The sequence below is a fragment of the Belonocnema kinseyi genome, chromosome 8 (assembly GCF_010883055.1).
Source record: "Belonocnema kinseyi isolate 2016_QV_RU_SX_M_011 chromosome 8, B_treatae_v1, whole genome shotgun sequence".
Lineage (NCBI taxonomy): Eukaryota > Metazoa > Arthropoda > Insecta > Hymenoptera > Cynipidae > Belonocnema > Belonocnema kinseyi.
Window position 1 is genome coordinate 43,378,007 of NC_046664.1, and position 12,617 is coordinate 43,390,623.

The 12,617-nt window shown below is 28.2% G+C and overlaps 1 protein-coding gene across 2 annotated transcripts in view; it reads right to left on the reverse strand.

The window, feature by feature from the left end:
• The window catches only part of LOC117178122 (probable G-protein coupled receptor Mth-like 1), a 264,166-nt gene that overhangs the window by 15,997 nt on the left and 235,552 nt on the right, over positions 1-12,617 (reverse strand). For both annotated transcript variants that reach the window (XM_033369377.1, XM_033369376.1), the window contains exon 6: positions 10,223-10,361. In XM_033369377.1, the coding sequence (XP_033225268.1) occupies positions 10,223-10,361 (139 nt within the window). The remainder of the gene's footprint in view (positions 1-10,222; positions 10,362-12,617) is intronic.

Consider the following 12,617-nt stretch of genomic DNA (forward strand, 5'->3'; position numbering starts at 1 on the left):
GATCCACTAATATTGTATTAAAAAATGTTCCTAAATGTTTCAAAATTGTCCGAATGTTCTAAATGATTCTTCATACTGAGACTATTGCAAAATATGAATGTTTATATTTTTAGACTTAGATTGATCTGTTTAACAAAAGTTAAAATTAAATTATGTATTATTAACCTTCGTCAGTATTTTAAAACCTCTAAATACTGGATCTTTTAAATAAATCTCGTTCGCCCTTGGACGTAATTTAAGCATATCGCGATTCGAATAAAAAAATCTGACAGAATAAAAATGATTGCGCTCTCTATAATAATTTCTTCTAATATTTGGGATCAATAAATTCAATTTTCGAAATAGTGAAATATTGAATAACAAATCTAATAACCAGGAAGCACCTATAACCGAACGTGAAATAGGGAAAACGTGCTATAATTACGAGCAATAGCTGAAAAATGTTCTCAGCAAAAATATCTATCAGTAATAAAGTTTCAGGCTCGTCCTTTTCCAGCTCTAAAGTTATACAATTTTATCACAAGTGGACATGAAACAATATGCGAAGGCGTTTTCTCATGCATTCTTACGTATGACGATCCAAGTAGACATGAGTCTGGAATGAGGAACACACTTTTCTACTTTTCACTTTAGCAAAAAGGAAAATAAAACTGAGAGAAAGGAAATAAAAAGAGAAAATATTTTGTACATTCCTCCTAAATTTGCTGTCAGAATTCTTAGAAAAAGAATTTGAAAGACAAAATTCAAATCAACGACAATTAAACCTAAAAATAAAAGAGAAAGATATTTTCGCGGCCAAGAATTTAAATTTCTTTTCACGGTCGCAGAGGACTTTTGGCAAACTCTTTGTTTAGTATTCGCATATTTGTGAATGAGTTAATCAGAGCATGCAATTCATTTTCCATTCAGTATTAGCTTTTAGAAAGAGTGGGCAAGAAAACTGTTTATTTTAACTTTGCCATTCATCAATGTCTTGGAACGAACCAGTGTTTATAGAGAAGGAATGACAAAATAAAATTAATTTCTCGATTACTTTTACACTTGTGAATTCAAAAATAACACTTTTGGGGCCATTCAAAAAATAAGTTTAAAAGTAAAGAAAATTCAACTATTTTTCGATGAAAATTAATTCTTTTTAATTGAAAGGTCTACTATTATATTTTTTTATTCTGAATTCATAATTTTTTGTTGAAAATTCTGCTATTTGGTTGAAGATTTAACTACTTTGTTGAAAGTTCGTTTTTAGTTAAAAATTAATGCTTAACAGAAAAAATTTAATTCATCTATTCTGTACTAAAAATTGATCGTTCTGATTTGAAGGTTAATCTACTTTGTCAAAAAAAACTGTTCCATATTTGACTTTAAAATGAATAGTTTATAGATGATAATTCAACTATCTACGTAGTTGAAAATTTGTGTATTTTGTCATAAATCCGTTTTTCGTTGTTGTTGCAAATGAACCTTCTTGATTGAAAATTAAACTACTTTGTTGAAGGTGGTACTCCTTTGTTAAAAATTCTTTTTTTTCTTGGTTGAAGATTTATCTTTTTGGTAGAAAACTGATCTCTTTCGTTGACAATTTTACTATTTTGTTGAAAATACGTTTATTCTCGGTTAAAAATCAATTAGTTTAACTGCAGATTTAACAATTCCGTTTTTTAATTGAAAATTGGTAGATTTTGGTTTAAAATTCAATTACACAACCACACAAAAAAAAGTGTGCGGATCTGGCAACAAGTCACACGTATTCCTATGGATTTTGGGGCGCTGAATTCAAATTCTACACGCAAAGCTATGGAAGCATATTTTCCCAGTAGCAAATGTGTTGTGCTACATCGAATAGGTCAACCCGAGCCTATCCTAGAAATACATCTAACCTAGCCTAACCTAACCTAACCTCACGAAACACAATTAAACTGATTGTGTTGTCCCGTTGTGTTTGCGGTACCGTTTGAATAAGCTTGGGCTTAACCTGCAGAGAGGTCAAACTTATCCTAACCTAAAAAAACCTGACCTAACCTAACCTAGCTACTACAGGTGGTTAAAAAATTTAGACGCACATTACTCATTTGAAGAAACTTAGAACTACAAGTAGAATTGACCCCATTTCAATTAACCTGACAATGTTTGTATCAATTAAAATGTAGAACTGTAACAGGTTAGGTTAGGTTATGTTAGGTCAGGTTTTATTAGGTTAGGATAGGTTTGACCTCTTTGCAGGTTAAGCCCAAGCTGATTCAAACGGTACCGCAAACACAACTGGACAACACAATCAGTTGAATTGTGTTTCGTGAGGTTAGGTTAGGTTAGGCTAGTTTAGATTTATTTCTAGGATAGGCTCGAGTTGACCCATTCGATGTAGCACAACACATTTGCTACTGGGAAAATATGCTTCCAGAGCTTTACGCGTAGTTCAATAAATGTCTGTTAATTCAGGTTAGGTGAGGTCAGGTTCTGTTAGGTAAAGTTATGTTAAATAAGTTCATATCAGGCAAGGGTTGATCCTTCACAGTTGTCGACATGTTTTTGAAGTAAAAATTTGCATCACTGGCATTATTTTGAAATTTATTTGCCTCAGTGCATGATTTTTCGTCATTTTCTGAGGTTATGGCTCAACCATGACGTGATGGGTGATTTTTGATACCGAAATTGAATTCAGCGCCCCAAAACCCATAGGAATACGTGTGTCTTGTTACCAGATCCGCACAATATTTGATTAAAAAATCATATTTTTGGGTATTCAACAGTTTTCCTGAAGATAAGTCTTTTTTCATTGAAATTAATCTTTTGCGGTCAAATTCAACTGTTTTTTATATTAAATTTTTAGTTTTAAACATCAACCATTATATTTTTTTGGGAATACACATTTTGTATTTAAAATAAAACTAATTGGTTAGCTGAAAATTCAACTTTTTCAGTATATATTTAATTATTTTGCTACAAATTCATGTACTTTATCAAAAATGCATCTTTTTTGGTCGAAAATGTAGCTTTTTCTCTTTTTGGATAGAAAATTTGTCTTTATGGATTAAAAATTCAACTGAATTCTAAAAAATTGGACTTCTTAGCTTGAAATATCAACTGTTTGGTTTGAAATGCAACTGTTTTTGGTTGAAGTTTAATCTTATTTGTTTAAGAATCCGATCAGCTGGTTAAAAATTAATCTTTTTGGACTGAAAATTCATCTTTCTTTTGGTTAGAATATTCGTATTTTAGGCTTCAATATCCAACTTTTTTAAAAACTGTAACTGTTAGTTTTTGCAGTTGGAAAATTCAACTATTTTGTTAAAAAGATGTCTCTTTTGCTCGAATTTTGTTTTGAATTCAATATAATACCTATGCATTAATTTTTCGTCGAAGAATTTATTTCCCTAATTTCATGAAAAATCACTGTTTGGCGAGAATTTTGTACCGTCAAGTCTGTTAAAATATTATCTTTTTATTTTAGGCATTTATCAATTAAAACCAGTGTGCATTACAAAGGAGTAAAAATATAAGAAGAAATGTTTAAATGTTAAAAATATAAGACTCAGGGAGGGAACTGTATCTTTAAGAAATAATTTTAAATATTTGTAACCTCCACTTGTGGTGGTCGTAAATTATCAACTTCGAAAGCTTTCACTTTCAGATCTCGTTTGTTCGAATTAATGTCTCTATTTTTAACGAGGATCATCGATCGACCTACATGAAGGGCTTTTTAAATTTCTTCTCAACTTTTTTTTAGATATCAAGACGAACACTAATTCGCTTAAGCTTTCAAATCGCTCTCCTGTTTCTATAATAGTCACAACAGAGTCTCTTTCGTTTTCCACATTTTAAATAAAAAAGCAGTCGAACCGGTCATCCTGGATATCCGAGCGTCCTCGATTTCGAAATAGAAACCTACAAAACCCGAGAAGTGTGGACCACATGATAATAAAATTTGTCATTCATGTGAATTGGTTGTCGTGGCGCCTCTACAAGAAAATAAGGAGACCAAGTATACAATGTTATACATTTATATATTTCACTGGAATGTGACACGGCTATGTGAAAGACGACTAGTAAAACGTAAAATGTTACAAAATTTGCCACATTTGTCAGGTTAAAATGGTTAAATAATCCGAGGTCTTCAGAAAAATTGCAAATTTCATATTTATTTCTGTAAACATTCAGTCGTCGGATCAAGAAAGAGCGAATAGCGCTTTTTTCACCAGAAATAATATCGACGACATAAATATTTGCGCCAAATTTATTTTTAAACACGCCAAGGATCTCAAATTGAGATTTCTAATTACCTTAATTGTTATTTTAAGTAATTGAACTAGATAGTTACAATTTTGAAAAACCACTTTGAATAGTTTTGAAAAAATAATGGGGAATTTGTAGAAGAATAAAAAGATTGATAGAATGTCAAAGAGGAATTATTTTTAAACCCTAGTAGGTGCCCGAAATCAGGTATCTGGAAAAAAAGTTTTATATGACATTAAGAATTAAAATGGTATTATCAATCATGTATTATGACAGAAGAACCAATATTTTTGTATTGAAAAACAAAAAATTACGAAAAATAAATATGTAACAGTAGTTTTTGTAATTTAAGTTTTCTGTCTGTAACTTCTTACCAATTTTTGTTAAAAGGTTGAATTTCAACCAATCATGGCTTACTCCGGCAGAAAAAATATTCCCAACAACTCTGCTGTTTCAAATTTTGAAAATAAATGAATAATCTTACAACATAGTTCTTTGTTTAAAAAAAGATTACTATCGAAATATTATTTTAACGATTTCAGACATAGAAAAATTTACATTCCGAATCGAAAACAGTAAAGTTGAATTAAAATTCAACCATTTTTCAAGACCTGGTATGAAGGGATAGCATGAAAAAATTTAAATGTAAAAAACAATATTAAGATAAATGTTTTTGTTAGTTTGAAAATTTTTGAATTAAAAATAATCTTTTTTATTTGAAATTGTATCAACAGTAATATTATTTTGTTTCTTAAAATCGTGTAAAAACATTTTTTTAGAGACATTAATGCTAGAATGATACCTTAAAGAAAAAGCTTTCAACTATTTATTATCTTGATTTGACAGGGTTTTATTCGAAATTTGAATAATTTCCAGTTGCTACTTCGAAACTTTTTAACTAATATGAAATATAAATTTAGCATCGAAATTTGTTTTAAAAAATAACATTGTTACTTCATCTTTCTTAATTCCAAATTTACAAAAGTAGAAAGTCCGAAAGCCTTCAATAAATTCATGTGTCACAATAAACACATCTTTTTATGTTTTTTTACATTATTCTCTGATCACATCACATTTTTGTAGTTGCTGTGCCAAAAGTCAGATCTCTGAGAAAAATAGTTTTTTTTATTATAAATTTAAGAAAGAAAATAATATTAATGAGGCTCTAATTTCCAATAAAAACTATTATTTTAATGACAAAATTTTGAAAACTACAAAAAACATTTATTTTAAAAATATTTTTTCCAACTGAATTTTTTCTTAATATCATTTGTTACAAATGTTTAAAAAATTGTTAAAACACATACTGTCATATTTTATTGATGAAAACATGCTGTACAAGTCTATAATGTTTCCAATTTTAAGAGTAAATTTTCCTATACATGCAATCGTGAAAACAATTTTTATCGAAGAAAACTTTTTTTTCGAATAAGTATATTTAATGATTATTCACCTATTTTAAAACTGGTAATAGTAGAATTGTAGGGATTATCTTCCTTGAAAAAATAAGCTATGATTTATTAACATTTAAACTTTTTTTTAAATTGGTAAGAAGCGATAGTAAGAAAAATTCAATTCAACATGACGGATAATACAATTTCAATTCTTAAAATCATAGACAATTTTTTCCAGACACCTGATTTATCTTTATGAATTATCTTCTTTCGATCATAATTAATTGTCGCTAAAAATTCAGGGACTACAAAATAGAAAAAATAGGAAATAAAATGACAATCAATAGAAAATAAAAATTTCTTGGCATATCCTAGAACCTAGACAAGACCTAGATTAACTAGAATATCTGAATTTAAAAATGACGAATACGAAAGCATGTAACAGATGTTTTTTTTCTGGCTTGCAGATCAAATTCCTGACACTAATTTGTTGATTGGCCTAGGTTAGAGTGAAACATGAAGTCTATTAATACACAAAGAGGCAATAGTTCTAACTATACGCAGACTATAGTTTTAATTAGAATAATATCTTTTAAACAAATTATAAAAGGAAATACATTTCCTTTTTAAAGTAGAATAACTAGTTCCGTTATAATTTTGATAAAATTAATCCATACAAATATATGATATCAAATTGTTTTTGTGAAAAATATAAAATATTGGAAACTGTTCCGATTGGGAACCAAGTTTTCTACATTGAATATTTTTTAAATGGAGTATTTTCTATAGCTACAGAAATACTTTTTTTATGATTTTCCGTCAAATATGTTCTATAGAAATATTTCCGAGATTATTATTAAAAATACTTTTCAAATATTAAAAAATTTTATTTGTCGATTGAGTGACAGAAGAATATTAAATTGCACTTTTTGGGGATACAAAATATTGACTTGTATTTTCATTAACTATTAAGCAAATATTAACTTGCATTTTATAACAATCAAAGAATTAACTTATATTTTTTAGCAATCAAAAATATATATTTATTTTTACATTTTAAAAGTAGCCATTAAAAAAAATATATTAAACTATACTCTTTAAGAATAAACAAAATTTATTTTTATTTTTTAATGTTTAAAAAAATATTAAATTAGATTTTTTAACGATCAGAATATATTAAAGTTGGATTCTTTAGCAACTAAAAATATCGACTTGTTTATTTTTATAATAATCAAAAAAATTAATTTGTAGTTATTCAACAGTGGGAGAATATTTATGATTCGATTATTTAAAAAAGCACAAGTCAATATATTCTTTATTTTTGGAAAGTTAAAGTCAATATTTTTCAATCCTTGTAAGAAATTCAATTTGACATTTTTTATAGTTATCAGCTATAAGTATAAATATAATGCTTAAAAAATACAAGTCAATATTTTATCCAATTTGATATTCTTTTAAAGTATACAATCATATTTTTTAATCACTGCCTAGTATAAATTTATATGTTTTCACAACTCAAAAACTAAAAGTCAAAAGTTTAGATATTTTTAAAATAATAATTTAATATTTCAGAAAATATTTATGTACAAATATTAAACTGATAATAATAAAAAATATTTTTTCGAAATTGTTACGATATTGTTTCCCTAAACTTTGCCCTAGGGTCAAACTTGGTGTAAAAAAGTCTCAAAACTTCAGAAATGTGTAAATACTTACAAATACTTTTTAAAATCATTATTTATCAAATTTATACAAATTTGAGCAATATTGATCAAAATATAAGTTTAAAAATTTTTAAATAATTTAGTGAGTGCAATCATTATCTGAAATTTGGCCCTTGGGTAGAATCTAGAGGAGAAGTTCCACAAATGTCCTGATAATATAATAGTTTTAATAAAAAAAAAATCAATGTAGAAAAATTTTGTTCCCACATTCACCGGAAAACTTTTCTAGCAGTTTTTCTTTTAATTTTATCTTTGAAGTATAAACTTGCCGAATGAATCGAATTGACTTCCGAGTGAAATAAATTTCCCCTCCGATTTGCATTGAAATAACTCATTTTCTCATGGCAAACTCCACACTGTGTCAAATTTCTTTTTTGCACTAAATCTGTCAGGAAAGTCTCCGAACAAAGCGTTTGGTTTCTAGCTGAAAGCACGAAAAGAAATGTTTCTTTTTGCTCGGCAAACCACCCGCTGCTTTGTGGACGCCTTCGAGACTGCAGTTTCGCGAAACGAGTTGAATTTATAATAAATGTAGAGTTTCTTTCATTGCCAGAAGATTTGTATTTAAAATTCGCAGATGTGGAGTTTAAAATGATAAAGAGGTCATTCCCATAATGTTCATTTTCAGAAGTAATACAATAAAGAAGCCTTTATCTAAAATTAGACAAAACACATCCATTGGCAGAAAACTGAAAATGGGGAAGATTAAAATGAATAAGGTATTTTTTTAAATGAAAAAAGTTAAAAGCTTTTAAATCAAGTGGAATTCTATTCAAATTTCAAGCATTTCAACTTGACATTCTGTCTAAAAGTCTATACTAAAATAAAGCTTTAAATCTCTCTTTTGATAAACCTTCCGAGATTAATTTTTTTTCAAATTTGAAATATCTTTACTTCCAGGTTTTTCCTAGAGGACAAGTTTAAATTCTCGACTTTCTTCTGATTAATTGTTAATCTTTCCTCGTCAATTTAAAACAGTTCAAAAGATTTAAATGATTTCAAACGATTTTTAAAGATTGTACTTCTGAAGTTGAATAGGCATTTTATTTTTAAATTTCCTTCTTCTAAATCAGTTTGTTTCGAATCAAATAATAATTGTTTACAAAAATTCGTCCTAAAATCTGTAAAGTTTGTTGTAAAATCTGAAGTAAACGTCACGTAAATGCCATATTCCAAAGTCTAAATTATAATTCTTTACGAATAATCGCTGTTCTAAAGTCTAAATAATATTTTTTTTTTGAAATTCCCTGTTTCAAATCATAAATACATTCATTTGCAAATATCCCTTGTTTAAACAAATTCTGATTCGGAACAACGAATTGTCAAAATCTGAAAAATTCTGACTCGGAACAGGGATTGTTTTTGTTACTTCCTTTTTTATAAATTAGAATTAAAATTATTTTCAAAAATTGCAAATTCCATGTTAAATATCAGAATTATAATTCTTTTAGAAAATTCCCTTTTCCAAGTTACAATTATAAATTCAAACTGTGAAGAATTCTGGCTTGGAAAAGGAATTAATTTTTAATTCCCTTCTTCTATATAGAAATTGACATTCTTTTTAAAAATTTCTGGTCCATGTGGAAAATTCCCGGACACAAGTACAGGTCGAATTATAATTTATTACGGAAATTACTTGTACCGATGTAAAAATGATCATTCTTAATGTAGTTGTCCTGCCAAAAATCAAGTCTCTGGAAAGAAAAGGTTTCCTGTGATTTAATAAATTTAAATGGTATTATCATTTATTTCTTGTAAAGGAAAAAATATGCCCTTTTATGAAAAAGTTTGAAACTTACAGAAAATAATTATTTAACTATATTTTTTATAATTTCATTTTTTCTTACCGTAGCTTCTGACAAATTGAATTGAATGGTTGAATTGAAATAAATCATGGCTTATTCAAATCGGGGAAACGTTCTCCATAACTCTATCGTTTCCAATTAAAATTTTTTTAATCTTTATAAAAAGAATGAATGAAAAGAGTTTTCATCGAATTTACATTTTTATTAAAAATGTTTACAGAATTTTTTAATTATAATGTTACTACAGTCTAAATGTTTTCATCAAATGTATACCATATCATTTTTTTAAAGAATATTTAAGCAATTATTTTACTAAAATGATTTTGATCATGTTTTATTTTTACTAGAATGTGATTTCGAGAAACAAAAATTACTTCGACCTAAAAAACTTTTAATGATAACAGAAAATTAATTGAATTTTTGTTTTTTCAAATAAAAAATGTTAGAAAAATTTGTTATAAAAAAAATCAGAGCAAAATTTTCTTATCAAATTTACGTCGGTAAACATTGTTGAAAAAGTTCTTTAACCACAATGATTCTTAAAAACTTGGTATTTTTACTAAAATGATTTTTATTACATTCTAATTTTGGAAAAATTTTACTTTCCCCTAAATAATTTATAATAAGAACAGAAAATTTAAAAAATAAGCACTGATGAGTGCAACCATTGTGTGTTGAAACGTTTGAAGAAATTTATTGTATTTAATGTACCTAACCCCAAAACCAACAATGAATAACGACTTTAAAATAATATATTTATATATTCACACTTGAATATTTTTCTTTAAATTTGAATTATTTGAAATTTCGGTCGTTTCCAAATATGAAAAGCTTTCTATAGATCAAAAAATTGATAATTAATTTGTTAATAAAGAAAAATTCATGTTAAAAAAAAGGGTTGAATATTAAATCGCAGAAAGGGACCTATACAAAAGAAATAGATGTACTATTTGATGATCTATTCAAGACCAAATTTCAAATGTTTATTCTGAATGAAAAGAGAGTCGTTTGCTGAATCGAGCAATCACATTTATCACAATTTTTGATCTAATTAATGAACTTTTCTTACCGTTCTGTGGTGCTTTTCACAAATTCGCCCTTCCATAACCCGCACGTCAACTCTCTCGCCGTTGCAGCGAAAAACAGGAGATTGATTGCGAGCAGAACCCCCACTGGTCCGAAGAAATAGGCCAAAATTTCCATATCGCCTGAAACAAAACATGGTAATTTATTAGCTTCGAGCTTATATTTTTTCACAACAATAATTAATTCTGACTGAGGATAATTAGTTTATTTTAAGTAATGCAAATAACCAAAAAAAGTTTTGAAAGTGTAACACAAGAGAATCTTTTCAAAATATCCCAAGTAAAATACACTGAAACACTTCTATAGCGCCGATTTTAGGGTTGACGGTGGGTGGGAACTAACTCATTATAGCCCGCTTCGCTTTTATTTGTTCACACCTGAGTGCTCGCCTGAGTGACAACCGCAGAACTTGCGCACCCCGCGCAGCTCCTGTTACACCTAGCTGCGGCGCGGCCCCAACTCTCGAAAGGGATCTAGAAGGGAGGGCTATTGAAGGGTTTTACTGTAATTCGGCTTGGCTAAGTCTTCAATTATCTTCCAAACAAAACATAGCCAAGACATGCTCAAGTCCAAATCAAAGCAAGGGCAACATTATCTCAAAAAGTTCTTAAGGCATCCGAGGTTCATCACTAATCCGCTCTACATTTAACAGAATGTTAATATTATTTATCTTCATAGTATTTATTTTTTATGTATTAATCTAAAAATGGCGAATCTAAAAAAACTGCTGCCGCTGAGCCTGGTCAGCGAATGTCCCTTGTACCTAATGTGTGTTAAGATGCCGAATATAACATGTTTTTCGTTTAACACTTGGTAATTTGTAAATATAATATTATAAAGCTGTGAATTCTAACGATTCCAAAGATATGTTATTTAACTTAAATAGTTCAAAATTAAAGAATAAATGTTCAACTTTATGTGAAATTTTATGAAAAATTTTTCAGTATATTTTACATAAATCAAATTCAGTAGCTTCATTTTATTGGTTTAATATGTAAATTAACTTTGGAAAATTCCGGAAGCTAAAATTTGGCCAGATTTAGAAACTTATAACTTGATATCATAAATTAAGTTCATTTATAAAAAACCACATTTGCCTCAATTATCCGTACAAATATTTTTCGTATTTATAAAATATACTGAAGCGAACTTAAATGACAACTGTAACTTAAATTTCATGTACTAGCAACTGCGAGTAATATTCCTCTTCTTGTAAAAGAAAATATATTAATGAAAATCTTTTTAATTCTGCTTTTTATGTGTTAAAAGAGTATTTTTAATTAACTTTCATAAATAAGTTGCATAATATTCATCATTTTATTCCAGGAGGAATAGTTATACATAGAGGGAAATATTACTTACAATTTTCATTTGTTTCATTCATTTTTTTATAAATCAAACACAAACTTTTTACGGCAAACTATTAAAAGGAAAGTTTTAAGCAATGTGATTGGTTAAGATAAACAAAAATTATAATGCTTGTTAATGAGTTTCCAAATCAAGGTAAAATATTTCCCCAATAAATGAAAGCTACTGCAATTCGTTTGAATAAAATATACTGAAGAATTGTCCATATAATTTCACATAATAAAGGTTTTCTCTTGAATTTCCAACATTTTAAGTCAAATAACAGATCGTTGGAATCGTTATAATTTGCAAATTTCGAATATTATAATTGTAAATTAACAAGTGCTAGCTTTAAAAAAATGTTATATTCCCCATTTTGGTGTTTATTAGGTACTATAAAGGAATCCTGCTGACCAGGCTCGGCTGCAGCAATTCGGCTGAGAGAGGAGAAGCTGTATAGTGGGGGAACCCGTACGCAATTTAGCTGGGCGGAATTGTCATGTGTTCTATTTAATAAGACTGACAATAACACTTCTTACCTTAAAAGAAGTTCGAATCGTTTTTGCAAGTATTCCCCATCGCGAATTTCAACCATAAATGTAAAACTTTCTTAAGTCTCGTTCTTGTCCGCGATTGAGACACAGCCGTCTTGAAGTCGAAAGATTTTTACTCGGGAAGACCAAAATTAATAGTCGTGAGAGAAATTAAATTCTGGCGTTCAATTAAATTAAATTAAATTCCAAGGATATAAAATTAAATGCAATCATCATGCTATTAACTGTCAGCCTCAATTTACGTTCCGTCTTTCAATCTCATTGCGGTTCGAATATTTGACGACCTCTCAACATTTTCTAAAATTAGAAGATGAATTGGGTGAATAAGGCAAGACTGTTTTGCTTTAGGCCTTATCTAATCATAAAGGCTCGGTTAATACTTAATACTGCATAAAATAAAATTTTATTTCTCAATTAACTAATTCATTATTTTTAATTTTTTTAAACTTAAAAGTTCATAATTGCAAATTGTAATTT